General features: G+C 42.1%; 1 protein-coding gene across 3 annotated transcripts in view; it reads left to right on the plus strand.

Moving 5' to 3' along the window:
- Positions 1-3,083, plus strand: part of LOC109425382 (battenin) — a 34,307-nt gene extending 31,224 nt beyond the window's left edge. For all 3 annotated transcript variants that reach the window (XM_062846424.1, XM_019700635.3, XM_062846425.1), the window contains 4 exons: positions 1,542-1,708; positions 1,786-1,944; positions 2,076-2,439; positions 2,502-3,083. In XM_062846424.1, coding sequence (XP_062702408.1) covers positions 1,542-1,708; positions 1,786-1,944; positions 2,076-2,439; positions 2,502-2,930 — 1,119 coding nt within the window. In that variant the 3' untranslated portion in view covers positions 2,931-3,083. The remainder of the gene's footprint in view (positions 1-1,541; positions 1,709-1,785; positions 1,945-2,075; positions 2,440-2,501) is intronic.
- Positions 3,084-12,516: the final 9,433 nt, after the last annotated feature.

Below are 12,516 nucleotides of genomic sequence, written 5' to 3' on the forward strand. Positions count from 1 at the left end.
CACCCGTAGGAACCTTGTCCGTATTCTTCGCCTGCTTCTTGTACACGGAACGCCTAGCCGTTGGTTTGTACAACTTCTTCACATACCAGTTTATACCTACAATTTAAGATGAAATATCTTTAGGTCTTCAGTTAGGCTAATGGTTAAGGCTATGGATCGCCAATCCGGAGACGGCGGTTTCGATTCCCGTTCAGATCGGAAAAATTTTCTCGACCTCCTGGGCATAGTGTACCTTTGTGCTTGCCACACAATGTACAAATTCATGCAATGGCAGGCAAAGAAAGCCCTTAAATTAATAACTGTGGAAATGCTCTAAGAACACCAAGTTTAAAAGAGGCAGGCCAAGTTCCAATGCGGACGGCGAGCCATAAAGAAGAAGAAGAAGATCTTTTCTTTTCCAGAAAAACGTGGGTTCGCTGTTTCCGCTTCTGTTGCTAACGTTTTACGTTCTGTTGGGTACCTTGCTTCCAAGTACAGTAGACGTTCGATAACTGCAACATGTTTACTTTTCACTTAGTGAACGAAATTCGGTAACTGCAACGACTGGACTGACAGATGTCAACAAGTTGTTAAACGACAATAGATAACCGTGAACGTGATCCGTCTGTTCATTTGGGCTAACATGGCGCACCATTTTGACGTTAACCATCGCACGATAACTGCAAATTTGTTGCACTAACCGGATTTGCAGTTAAAAAGCATTGCAGTTAAACCGTTTGCACCGACCGAACGTCTACTGTAACACACTTTTCACAGAAGAGTCACGGCGGCACAGTTTTATGTTTTGCAGAAGTCACTGTGGCTTACTTCTAGCAAATAAGTATTTATTTGTTAAATGTAAGTCACTGTGACTTCTGTGCAACAAAAACCTGCATCTTCATGACTCTTCTGTGACAAGTGTGTTACTTGGGCTGCAGCATTACCATCTTCTCCTAAATCGCTTTGCACTCCTCTTCGAACAGTTGGTTTCGTCGACTTCTATCTACGCACCATGGTGGTGCTCTCGGCTGCGTCGTTGATGGGGTTGCCAGTACCGTACATTGTTGAAGACGGAAAGGCACCGTCCACAAATTACGTAACGCTATAGGGGGAGCGGGGGAGTATGGCCGAGCGTTACGGTCCATACAAAAATTTTCGGGGTTTCATACAAAAAAGCGTTACGGAGGGAGGAGGGGGAGTCTAAAAATGCCGATTTTAGCGTTACGTAATAAATGGACGCTGCCAAAGTTTTGGGCGCAGTTTGACCATCACCAAGTATTAGTCGGTGTTGATAGTGACGCTCATAGGTCCAGACGTCGACAGTGTGGTAGTAGTGCTGTTCATCAATCTGAACATGGTCGATTTATGGTTTCCTTAGCTGTGCTGATCTTCACGTCTAACTTAGGTAGGCTGCGAGTTGGAAACAGGCGCTAGGATGCCCATGCTTTTGAAGGTGGCCTCCTTACTTATTATAATTATATTATTTGGTAACATCATGTACCTACTCAAAATGTTAGGATCAGTTTTCTAATTGAACCTTTTTATCTTATTTGTGCCCCCAGAATGAATACAGCATTGCGAATTCAACCATGCGGTCCGACGGAGCCTTCGATTTTGCCACCGAAAAACGACCTTGCAACAAGATATCAACCGGAGCCATCCTTTTAGCAGACATCCTTCCGGCCTTGTCGGTGAAACTGGTTGCCTCGTTCTTCCCACTGTGGAAACAGTAAGTGTTGTGTTGTACACGTGTGTAATTCAGCAATAACTCCGGTTTACTAATCCGAATGATTTTTGTTTTCACAGTGTGCGAGTGGCAACGTGTATCCTGTTGGCAGCGGCTGGATTCATTCTAGTTGCTTTCGCTGACGTAGAATGGATACTGTTCCTTGGTGTGATCTGTACCTCGTTCGGATCCGGTCTCGGAGAAGCTACATTCCTCGCCTATGCCAGTTATTTCAACAAGTGAGTAGGATTGTTTTTGATCGGTAAAGCAGGTCTTTACCCATGTAGTTATTAGACCTTTTTCATCTTTTGGGAACCGAGATAAGCGAAGGTAACAAGATAGTTTATTGAAAATTAACTCCTTTCCATAGAAACGTAATCTCGACTTGGTCCTCGGGAACGGGTGGTGCTGGAGTTATCGGCGCCTTATCGTACACAGGCCTTACCGCGCTCGGTCTTTCGCCAAAAGCCACCATGTTGGTCATGTTGGTAGTTCCTACGATTGAAGCGGGCTCATTTTGGCTGCTTTTACGCCACAAAGATACTAGCCTGGGACCACAGCTGCCAAACCCCGAAGCGGAGAAAACGCACCAGGCCAACGGAAATGCTTTGCAGGAGCACGAACGCCCTCTGGAGAACTGGAGGCAGAAAATCAACTATATCCCGTCTTTGTTCATCTACATGATTCCATTGATTCTGGTATACTTGTTCGAGTACTTCATCAATCAAGGATTGGTAAGCTTAGATTATGACCATTGCTGCTTTCTTTTTCTAATATAGTTTTTTTTTAATTTCAGTTCGAATTGGTGTACTTCCCGGGAATTTTCCTAACGCAGTCGGAGCAGTACCGTTGGTATCAAGTCCTGTATCAAGTTGGTGTATTCATCTCCCGCTCGTCGGTCAACATTGTCCAGTTCAAGCAGGTCTGGATCATGGCCGTGCTGCAGTTTGTCAACGTGGTATACTTCACATTCGAAGCCGTCTATCTGTTCACCCCGTCCATCTGGATTATTTTCGTACTGATCCTGTGGGAGGGTCTCCTAGGAGGCGGAGGTTACGTCAACACCTTCTACCGAATGCAGATCGAGGTACCGGAAGCTCGACGAGAGTACGCCATGATGATTACCTCAATTTCGGATTCGGTTGGCATTGCACTGGCCGGAATTGCAGCTATTCCCTCACACAACGCCATCTGTGACCTACCGGTGCCAGATCGGTTACTGTAACACTACTATCCTCTACTATCTTATCCTCATCGTTGCATTTTTCTGTATATAGAACAAACTTTATACAAACTGATAATTACCGTATGCTGTAAGAGACAAATTTTCACTACGCTGTGAAACAACAATAAAACTTTATGACCAACACAATCTAAACTACTGCCGCTGCATGGTTTTATTTTGATTTTACTGACGTGACTGCCACACTGGACAAAAACATTGTTTGCGTTACAAATAGGATTCCACTTGCTTGGGCTTAAGTTTAAAATCCAAGATGCGTATAACGATTGTTAAAATTTTCATAAAAGTAATTTCTTTTGAATAATTTTGATTGTTGAAAGGTGTTTCATGTAACATGTGGTACTGCGTTACATGAAACACCAATTACATGGTGGCTATTTTGTTCTGTGTAATATGGCAGGGAATCTGTTATGATATAGCAACGCCAGTGATGGCAACACGCAGAGCCCAGAACTCGTTGCAAACTATTTTGATAAAACTATCAAAGTGCTAAACAACCAGCTTGTCACAAAACAACAAAAACCTAAAATGGACTCTGATGTTGGAGCGCGCGCTAGCTACCGAGTAGAACTAGGTTGAAATTATGCAAAGTGAGTTTTTACTTCGTTCGGGATGTTGTACCAAGGAAGGTAACAATTTTGCTGGTGTTTGTATGCATAGCATAGCATCGTAGCATGCCATTCCCCAATAATCGTCGTCGTCGTCAAAGTTGGCGGGGTTCGGCGGATGTGAACTTTTGCTTCCCACTTGAGAGGTAAAAATTGCTTTACCAAAGTTGTTTGAGGATAGAGAGAAACCGACTTTGGTGCTTGAAATTGAATGTGTGAATTTCGGCTATAGAAATGGAAATTGGACTGATTGAATTCCTGAACTAAGCTGAAAAAAAGATCGCTGTGCTGTGTCGGTAAATCTCTCCAGTGGGAGGAATTTGTTTATTTCGTGAAAAGCGATACCGAATCGATTGCCAACAAGTAGCTTTGTAAGGAAATACATTGGAGTGAATTGTGCTGTATAGGTGAAATTTGCATTCCGAGGTCTTTCATACTTGGTACACGTGCGATTTTTCCTTTTATCTGTTATCGTAGCACTACTGATACAAATGATACGAGTAAGATACAAAGGAAAGGTGGAAGCACCACTTCGATCAGCACCTGAATGGCGTGGAGAACGTAGGCACGGGAGCCCACGGCAGCGGAGGAAACGACGACGCCAGTGCAGCGGAGGACGGAAATGAATCAACTCCCACTCTGGGGGAAGTTAAGGATGCCATTCACCAGCTCAAAACCAACAATGCAGCTGGTAAAGATGGTAGGGTATTGGTTCCCTTATTAAGCATGTGGCTCCCATTTTCATCCCACGAAAAACAAAGGATTGAAGCGCTGTTTGTGTTGTTTCTTATTTTTGTATTTTTTGTTAGAAGTGAGCACCCATGAAAATAAAAAGAACGGAGTCAATCGGTGCCGTAATCGCTTGTTTTCGAATAGGATGAAAATGGGAGCATGAGATTACTGATGGCACACATACCCTATCGCAGCTGAACTCATCAAGATGTTTTGTTTTGAATGCCTCAAAAACAAAGTACATGCTGGTAGGCGGAACCGAACACGACTGGATCCGTTTGGGTAGTAATGTTACGATAGACGGGGATACTTTCGAGGTGGTGGAGGAATTCGTCTATCTCGGATCCTTACTGACGGCTGACAACAACGTGAGCCGTGAAATTCGGAGGCGCATCATCAGCGGAAGTCGGGCCTACTACGGGCTCCAGAAGAAACTGCGGTCCAAAAAAATTCACCCACGCACCAAATGCACCATGTAGGGGAACAAAGCCCAAAATGCCAAGATGGGGTAAAATGGCCAAACTCATAAAATCATTCCTGAATGGGACTTGATCATTACTATAGGTGAATGGTGTCAAGATATGTGTGCATCGAACATTCTTCTAGAAGATAGGCCACCAAACCCACGAAAAATCTTTAGATTTCCCAATGAAAATTGGCAACTTCCGGTTTTTCGTGCTTGCTCAATCTTGGTTTCCCTGTTCGGTAATTTATTTTACGGTTTTTGATCCGCAAAATACAAAAAGTACTGAGTCTTCAGCTTTTTCATTCACTATTACTGATCTTCAGCAATATTTTTTGACGTTTTACTGAATACCGTAACATTGCATACCGATAATTCAGCAAAAAATCAGATTTACTGAAAAGAATCCAAAGTCAGTAAAAACCAAGTACCGACTTTTCGTCATAAGATCACTTTCACTGAGTTTTCGTCAAAATAAAATGTAAACATTCAGCTGCGCGCGCATCTAGCTGTCAAAATAATATTTCCAAAGATGAAGCCCGCAGATCCAGATTCAACGACGGCATCGAATAAGAGAAGATTCTTATTTAATACTTGTTATTCCGATTCATGCGCTCATGCTGCTTTTTTTGGTAAGTATTAGGAGGCATAAAACTGGAACCATCTACCGGGAATAATTGATTAGGCAGCTTTCGGTTTTGCCACTTCAGCTGCCGCACGGGTTGTGTGCCAGCAGGATACTCCTGCGGCCTTGTGCATTGCTTTTCAATATACACAGAATTCATTCTGCTGGAGTTGTGGCAAACTTCTGTACTTTACGGCGTTTGTAATCTTTTCATGCAAACCTGGCAGAAGCAACTCCATCGGATGCTGGAAACAAATTGAAATTGAAAGATTTAGAAAACATGAACCTGGGGAGGGACCAAAATCTTTTCCAGAACTGAAAAAGTCAGTAAAAAAGAAGTAAACAAAAAAGATACCGAAAAAGACAGTAACTATTACTGACTAAGTCAGCTTTTATTTTGACAGCTTAATTTTTTTTGCTTTACTGAGTTTTCGGTACTTACAAAATATTACTGAGTTAACTCTGCTGTTCAAAAACCCAGTAAAATTTTACCGACTTCGGTAATCGAATCTGAGTGTGTGCAATTAAGGTTTTCTGGTGATTATATTACCAGGCAAGTGTTTCCAACGAGATTGAGGCACACATGGAGACGCATGGTAGTTGATTTCTACGTTTTTCATGTTAGGGGTCATTCAAATATTACGATCATCGTTTTGCGGGGAGGGGGGGGGGGGGTAACACTTCATTTATTGAGTATATGGAAAAACGGGACAGAGGGGGGAAAAGGAGTCGGAAATGCCCAAAAATTGATGGACCGTCGTGCGGGGCTTCTTTATACACTTTTTAATGGTTTTTCAACTTTATGACATTATAACTCCCAGAATAGTGAATGTATTTCCACAATTTTTACACATAATAATTGTGAGTATGTATGTAGGATGCATGCAAAATTTGAACTAAATCCATCAATAAACAAAAAAGTTGCCCATACACCAATCGGAGACATCTCATATAGAACCAAAGGGGGGCTACTTTGGACATTTATAATTAAAACAAAGCTGCAGTTAAAATTCCGGGTTTATTTAAAATACTACTTTGTACCAGTACTGTTGTGTACTATATCATACATGATTTCAATAAATATATGCGTTTTAAGGTGGTTCTGTGCTACCTTTGGTATTATGAGCAGCGCGATATTTTAATATAGACTTGAAGGCTGTCTGGGGGCCATCAATCCTTTATTTAGGTAAACGGTCATTTATAATGTGTATCGATACAAATATTCGATTGTATATGCTACGTCGATACTTTTTGCACGAATTGAGCAAACCTCTGAAATTTATGAACTGTAGAAACAATGCTTACAGAGCAAATGTTCTGATACGTTATGTATATTTTTATGATTCATTCGATGTTTTTTCGCCTCCTGACAAGCAATAAAGGGTTTGTTTGAAAAACAATTTCAACCAAATGAAGGGGAAAATATTGCGTCATAATAGTCCCAAAGACATCAAACAGATTTGAACCATATTTCAAATTCAAAAAATCCATATTCAAAAGTGTCCAAAGTAGCCCCGTACGACGGGACGTAATTTTTGAATGTTTTCATGAAGTGGCATCTTACCCCATGGCAGATGGTCGTTTTGCACCACTTCCGTTTTACGAATCAGTTTTTAAAGTCGCTAAAAATCGATGAAAATGCAATAGTTTAGTGAATAGTTTTGCTGAAGTATCGAGCAAATATTTTCTAGTTGCTGTTACCACTTTGAAAGCCTAACAAATGAGGCTAATAATCATTGAAAACGATGGAAGTTTGAAAATGGCATTTTACCCCACTTGACCCTACAAAACGCTAATAAGACCGGTGATCCTCTACGGGTACGAGACATGGACCATGCTTGAGGATGACCTGCAAGCACTCGGAGTTTTCGAGCGACGCGTGCTAAGGACGATCTTCGGCGGTGTTCAGGAGAACGGTGTGTGGCGGAGAAGGATAAACCACGAGCTTGCTGCACTTTACGGCGAACCCAGCATCCAGAGGGTGGCCAAAGCCGGAAGGATACGGTGGGCCGGGCATGTTGCAAGAATGCCGGACAACAGCCCTGCGGAGCTGGTGTTTGCAACTGATCCGGTTGGCACAAGAAGGCGTGGAGCGCAGAGGTGGAGCGTGACCTGGCGAGCACAGGGCGCGACCGAGGATGGAGAGTGGCAGCCACAAACCGAGTATTGTGGCGTACTATTGTTGATTATGTCTTGTCTTAATGATGTTGAACAAATAAATGTATGTATGTAACAACAGGTTGCTAGGTGTCTACCCAAGTCACCTGTCCAAGGTATCGATTACTACGTTTCTCAACACCCCCTCTTAATCGGACGGTCTTGGAAAACTGCTTGGATGTTGCCTGATAGCTAATTCCAGTTCATAGAAACTTCCTTGCAGCTTGAGCTTGAGCTTGATTGGTCACCCCTTATATGCTACTCCAGTATCGCCAGATTAGCTACACCTACACAAGGAACCAATGAGATTTTCTGCCGGGGACTAGCAGGCATCTTCAGTGTGTGAGCGTTTGTGATCTTCTATGTTTAGGCGACAATGCACAATGGTCCGAGGACCAACATTAAGTGGAAAAAATTAATAACTCAAAAACCATCCAAGATAGAGTCTTCATGTCTTCTAGACATTTGCTCGTGAGTCCAAGCCGCGTTATATGCAAAAGTGTCCTAAACGCCAAATCTTAAAATACTTCATATTTCAGCACCTAACTTTTTTATTTCAAAAGATATCGAAATAAAATGTTCTGCAAAGTTGAAGAAGGTAAAAACCCCGACAACTTTCTCGAAGAGCAGTTTTTTCTATCTCTTCAATCTGAAGAGATATAACTTATTGAAGAAATAAAAAGTCCGAAATCGGTTTTTTTGTCATATGTCAAAAACTATCATTTTTTCAAGCCTACTATGTTCAGAGAAATTGTACATATTGCCAAAATACACATTTCGTCAGAAGACATCAAAGCTGTACGATGTTTCTATCAAAAGATATAAGTATTTTTGTACTTTTTTAAGCCAATTTTTCTAGCGTAACATTTGAAAAAGGCGCAAGTGAATCTTTAATTTTCTCCCACCACCGGATCTAGTATGACAAAAACTGCATTTTAACAAATTTTGGAGAGGGTGTTTTTTTGTTTTGCGTTTTAAATGTGATTTGACTATGACCGTATTTTAGGCATCAAATTCACGAAAAATGACATCCATAATGTCCGAGTTCAACATCTACTCGTGTTTCAAGATCACTTATCTTAAACATTCGAGTAGCGATGAACCCAATGTTGTCTTTTTTGTTTTGTTTTGTTCCTTTGTGTAAGTGAGCAAAAATATAAAACAAATTCCCTATAGTTTTTCGATTTCTTAATTCATCAGATATATGCATCTGATGTACAATTGCTCTGAACATAGTAGGCTTGAAAAAATGATAGTTTTTGACATATGACAAAAAAACCGATTTCGGACTTTTTATTTCTTCAATAAGTTATATCTCTTCAGATTGAAGAGATAGAAAAAACTGCTCTTCGAGAAAGTTGTCGGGGTTTTTACCTTCTTCAACTTTGCAGAACATTTTATTTCGATATCTTTTGAAATAAAAAAGTTAGGTGCTGAAATATGATTTAAGATTTGGCGTTTAGGACACTTTTGCATATAACGCGGCTTGGACTCACGAACAAATGTCTAGAAGACATGAAGACTCTATCTTGGATGGTTTTTGAGTTATTAATTTTTTCCACTTAATGTTGGTCCTCGGACCATTGTGCAATGGCACCTGCCACGTCAGGTTGCAGGTCAATGTGGGGGAAGGGGAAGAAAGCGATGATTACAATCGTTTGTATCCACATCAGACCGAATATACCTCTGCGTCTGCACAAACTCATGCGGCTGTCGGAGTGTGGGATATAGTGGGAAGTGGGATATAGTTGGCAGAGGGTTCATACATTGGTGTGTGGATGCCTGGCGTAAGGTGATAGATTTATGTAATTATTACTATGAAGCTTGAGCGGCACAGTTCGCTTGATTGCATAACCTTTTAGGCATTATCTGATAGATTGACACTGTTCGGAGAAAGTTGGCTTTTTAACCGTTTCTGGTTCTAGCGATGGCTATGATCATATAGGGAGGAGAGCATAGAGAAAGTGGATGGAAAGATACAAAGTAGAAGGAAAGGGACGGGCCAGGGATTGAACCCAGGACCTTCTGAATATGAATGAGAAACGGTAGCCACTAGACCACCAAGCCCGTCTTGTAGAAACTTCCTTGCAACGGACACACTGCAACAATTTTTCCTAGGAATTTCATTTCCGCCGATGATCTTTTGAAGGTCACTTGCGCACCTGCTGCCGCCATTTTCTTCACAGCGAGCAGATTTTCACGTAGATCTGGCAAATCGTGTATTACCATCTTAACGTCGTACCGGTTGACTTCAGGGCGCTACATTTTCAATTTCAATTGAAATTTGCAGATGAAGTTTGTAAACACCAGTTGACAGCCACCGCTCGTATACATCGGACGTGATCGCATTCTTTATCATCGTATTTCGTGATTCATTCCTCTTGCAATGAGTGTGCAGCGAAAGAATACCATTGTGGTTGATTTTGGCGTCCATCCCACTCGGCTTGAAATTGCCAAGATCCAGCAATTTTTGGAGAAGGACATTCAGCTGCAGTTGTCTGACGTAGAGAACATTCAGCTGCACCATATTCGCGGCTGTGTGTTGATTGAAGTCAAAGATAGTGACACTGCTGCTCGATATCAGCAACTGTATAACAATAGGCACAACATCATGCATGGAGACAAAGCCTTCAGAATTCCCGTCTATGTCGAGAATGAAGCGGTGCCGGTGCGTGTTCTCGACCTTCCACCGGCGATGAAGCACACCACAGTAATTGATTTTCTGACGCAGTATGGCAAGGTTCAATCGGTTACCAGAGAGCGCTGGAAAAATTTCTTTCCGGGCGTGTACAACGGAGTTCGGATCCTGCACATGAAGATCGAACGTCCGATCCCTTCCTTCGTAACTATTGAGGGATACGAGACCTCAATCTCTTACCCAGGTATGCAAACAACCTGCAGGCAGTGTAATAAACCTGCCCATCCGAAGCAAAAGTGTTCGGGTACACCGGACAATATCATCACTTCCTCTCGAACACCAACCAATACCGCGCCTTCGTCGGTTCCAGCGAATAGCGAGGATTGCTTCTTGCTGAACGTCGACGACTTTCCACCGATCAGCGCACAGCAAACAACAGCAGCGGCAGAGGCAACAAACGACAACAACAAGCAGAACCGAAAAGCGTACCTACGACGGCGACCAACGACGAACGACGGAAAGCAACAGAACCGAACCACGAGAACGCGAACGATGATAGCTCATCTTCTTGCACAACTGAAACCACCAACAAGCGGCGACTGAGATCAACTACGGCAAAGGAAAGGAAGAAAATGTGTTCTAGCCTAACTAGCTCTGAATGATTGTCAGCCCAGTGTTGATAACCTTCCTCAGGGTGATGCAATTTTTTCGGACTTTAAAAGTCCAAATACATCAACAACTATTTTTAAATCGGGTAAAAATAAGAAGAAGTTGTAACCATTGATATATTGCAAAGAGACGAACCGGCTCAGGGCTGAAAGTCTCAAAAATAAAGGAAAAAAAAATAAGAAAAAAATAAATTGAATCATCAAAAACTCATACTTTGCGTGACTTTGGAAAAAATGATGTTCTACGAGTTCATTCGAAATTTCATTTGTGAGAAATTCATTAAAAAAGATTGAAAATCGGTTGAAAATTGAGAAAGTTATGGCACTTGAAGTGAAAACACCTTTATATAACTCGAAAATTCAACTTTGAAGCGATTGCGCGACCTCTAAATCTCTGTATTTTTGGCTTAAACTCAGAGGTTTCTCTTTTTGTGTCATTTGAATCCAAAAGAGCTTACGAATTCCAGGTTTACTTTTGAAAAATAAGCCGCAGCCTACTATTCACTCGTGTATTCACCAGAGTTGCAATCTGTCACTGTCAATGGTAAGGAAATCGCTGATTTTGATAGGCTGACTACGATCCAAGTCAGCGTGAGCTCTATTAAGTCACTGTCACTTTCCTTGTTTGAGTTTTGGCAAAAACCACTAAAATATCACATCAGTTGCAATAATTGTGATCTAGAGCGCGGGTCAATATCAGGTCGTTGCCTGTCATTGTCGTTTTGATATTGAACGGCCTGGAGTGATAGTGACGATGGTGCAATATCAGTAGTCACTTGACAAGACTGATATTGCGCAACTCTGGTATTCACTTGAATCTTTCTAACTCCATGTAGAATTGTCCGATATTTTTTCTAATTTGGATCATTGACAGTCAACAAATTGATCAACATAGCTGATCAGTTTTTGAAAAGTGGAAATTTTGCCTGACTCGATCATTTCGTCTATCTTCTATAATTAAGCGCGGTTCAACGACTATACTCAAGTGCAAACCACCGAAAGGTAAACTCTGGCATTTCGGCAAGCGTTCTTGACAATTTTCCATAAATTTTCCGAAACCGAAGCAACCGGCAGAATGCTATCTCCTGGCCACCTGAGGCCATCGCATCGCGCACGAATTATAATATATTTCTTTTCGCATGGACTTCGAGCTCCGTCGGCTTTGACCTCGACATTCACCCCGACCGTTCTTGATAGCTCAGAAAACCTTCAGGTCGTAATGCGAAAGGTCTTTTGCAGAAATTCATGGCCTGAGGACTCGCCTAGCGCACCACAGGATTAAAGGATTCCAACAACGGGATAGAATTGGTATGCTTTATTATGCGTCATAATAGTCCGCAGTTAAATTTTTGGCCGTTTACCCCTGCGGAGGAGATTCATGGGCCATACGATTAAAAGGAATGTTTTAACGAGTCTCTTCTGCTCTGCCAGCTCTGCCGATCAAACGTTCAACGTTCGTGTTGGGCGCGAAACGGGGCGGCAGTAAGTCATCCTTTTATGGCCAATCCGTGGGAGAACGCACCCCGGCTGACGGAATAGGAATTAAACTCGACATCGGTCTCAGTCGGAATAGATTTATGGCTGTGGATTATTGGCTTAATGACTTTGTTATGGCTGGTGGTTGGATGAGGAGGGGGCGGTTAGTGGTGCCCTACTAGGTTGAGCTAATAATGGATT

This window comes from Aedes albopictus, chromosome 1 (assembly GCF_035046485.1).
Source record: "Aedes albopictus strain Foshan chromosome 1, AalbF5, whole genome shotgun sequence".
Lineage (NCBI taxonomy): Eukaryota > Metazoa > Arthropoda > Insecta > Diptera > Culicidae > Aedes > Aedes albopictus.